This window comes from Odontomachus brunneus, unplaced genomic scaffold (assembly GCF_010583005.1).
Source record: "Odontomachus brunneus isolate Ranch 3 - 2012 unplaced genomic scaffold, Obru_v1 Obru_scaffold_119, whole genome shotgun sequence".
Lineage (NCBI taxonomy): Eukaryota > Metazoa > Arthropoda > Insecta > Hymenoptera > Formicidae > Odontomachus > Odontomachus brunneus.
The window spans coordinates 570,735-572,044 of NW_022639569.1; the positions used below are offsets into that span (position 1 = coordinate 570,735).

At 35.9% G+C, this 1,310-nt stretch overlaps 1 protein-coding gene across 3 annotated transcripts in view; it reads left to right on the forward strand.

The window, feature by feature from the left end:
- LOC116849590 (teneurin-m) overlaps positions 1-1,310 on the forward strand; it is a 967,489-nt gene that overhangs the window by 467,684 nt on the left and 498,495 nt on the right. Inside the window, exon 3 of one of the 3 annotated variants that reach the window (XM_032826903.1) lies at positions 856-1,185. In XM_032826903.1, coding sequence (XP_032682794.1) covers positions 856-1,185 — 330 coding nt within the window. Of the gene's footprint in view, positions 1-679; positions 1,186-1,310 lie in introns of those variants that run through there. The other 2 variants (XM_032826902.1, XM_032826908.1) reach the window with 2 other exon arrangements.

A 1,310-nucleotide genomic window follows, 5' to 3' on the forward strand; every position in this document is an offset into this window, starting at 1 on the left:
AAAAATTACGTTGAGAGAGAAAGAAATGATCTAACTAAAATTATAGTAATTTTCAACTCGAACTACATTTTTAATTGTTTTAACACGCAAAGCATATAACATATATATAACAGTAACATATATATATATATATATATATATATATATATATATGAGATTATTATCACTAATATTATAGTAGAATTTAATTTAAAAAATGGTTTCCTTTACCATAACTTAGAGTAAATTATTTCTCTATATGATTTACAAATACTAAACATTTTTTTTCATTATGATATATCTAAATAAAGCATTCATAAAAATTTAATTTTCCATATTTAGTAATTTTCCGTATTTGCAATATTGTATATGTATATTAACGGTAATGCTTAGATACTGAGATAAATGCATGGTCATGCGCGCGCACGTAATTTTTTTTATAAATAGTAAACTTATAAGTGACCTCTTTAATGCATCACTGAAAATACGACATTTAGCGATACAATTACCTATAAATTAGGCATATACTAACCCTTCAGAATAAACAGTGAACAGAAACGTGAGATCGGAAATGTGAAACGGCTAGAATTTCGACTCGAATTCGAACGGGTTGGAAATCAACTTTCATCGGGCGTTTTCGTTAAATTAATTAATATAAACACACATATATCGACAACGCGTGCCATTTCCGATTAACGTTTTTATTAGATCAACACTCACGTTGATTACCGAGAGACCCGAATGTCTCACACTGCGTTTTAATTAATCGACGACGAATGTCCGAGTCATTGTTATCGTCGTATTGTACTGAAAGTTATATTGAGATCATGGCAGAAAGGTGTACTGATCGCAGTTATTGCGATTTTTCTGTTTTAGGGAAGGGACGGCTCTATCCGGCCTACAGTCTGAGCGGCAGCGAGGGTGAGGATAATACCTCCAGTTTACGTAGTCGCGCCTATCCGCAAAATAATCATCAGACCAGTCAGTCACATCATAATCATTACAACTCCAGTCAACATAAGCAGCGTGCCTATCAACAGCAACAACAACAGCAGCAGCAGCAGCAACAACATCCCCTGTATCATATGCCCGGCAGTGGTGCCGGTCTGAGCGACACACCGACTTCGGGTAACGCATCCGACGAAACCCTCACCGACAGTGACCTTATCACTGTTGCCCGCGACTCTGCGCTGCTCGTCCATAACGGTGAGTACAGTTTTACTAGTCGATTTGTAAAGATTGCGTCTCTAATGCGTGTTTCATAACTTCCAAATTTTCATATTATTAGGTGTACAACTTTGCTTCTGCCGTTTTTTTTCCGAAATTCGAGG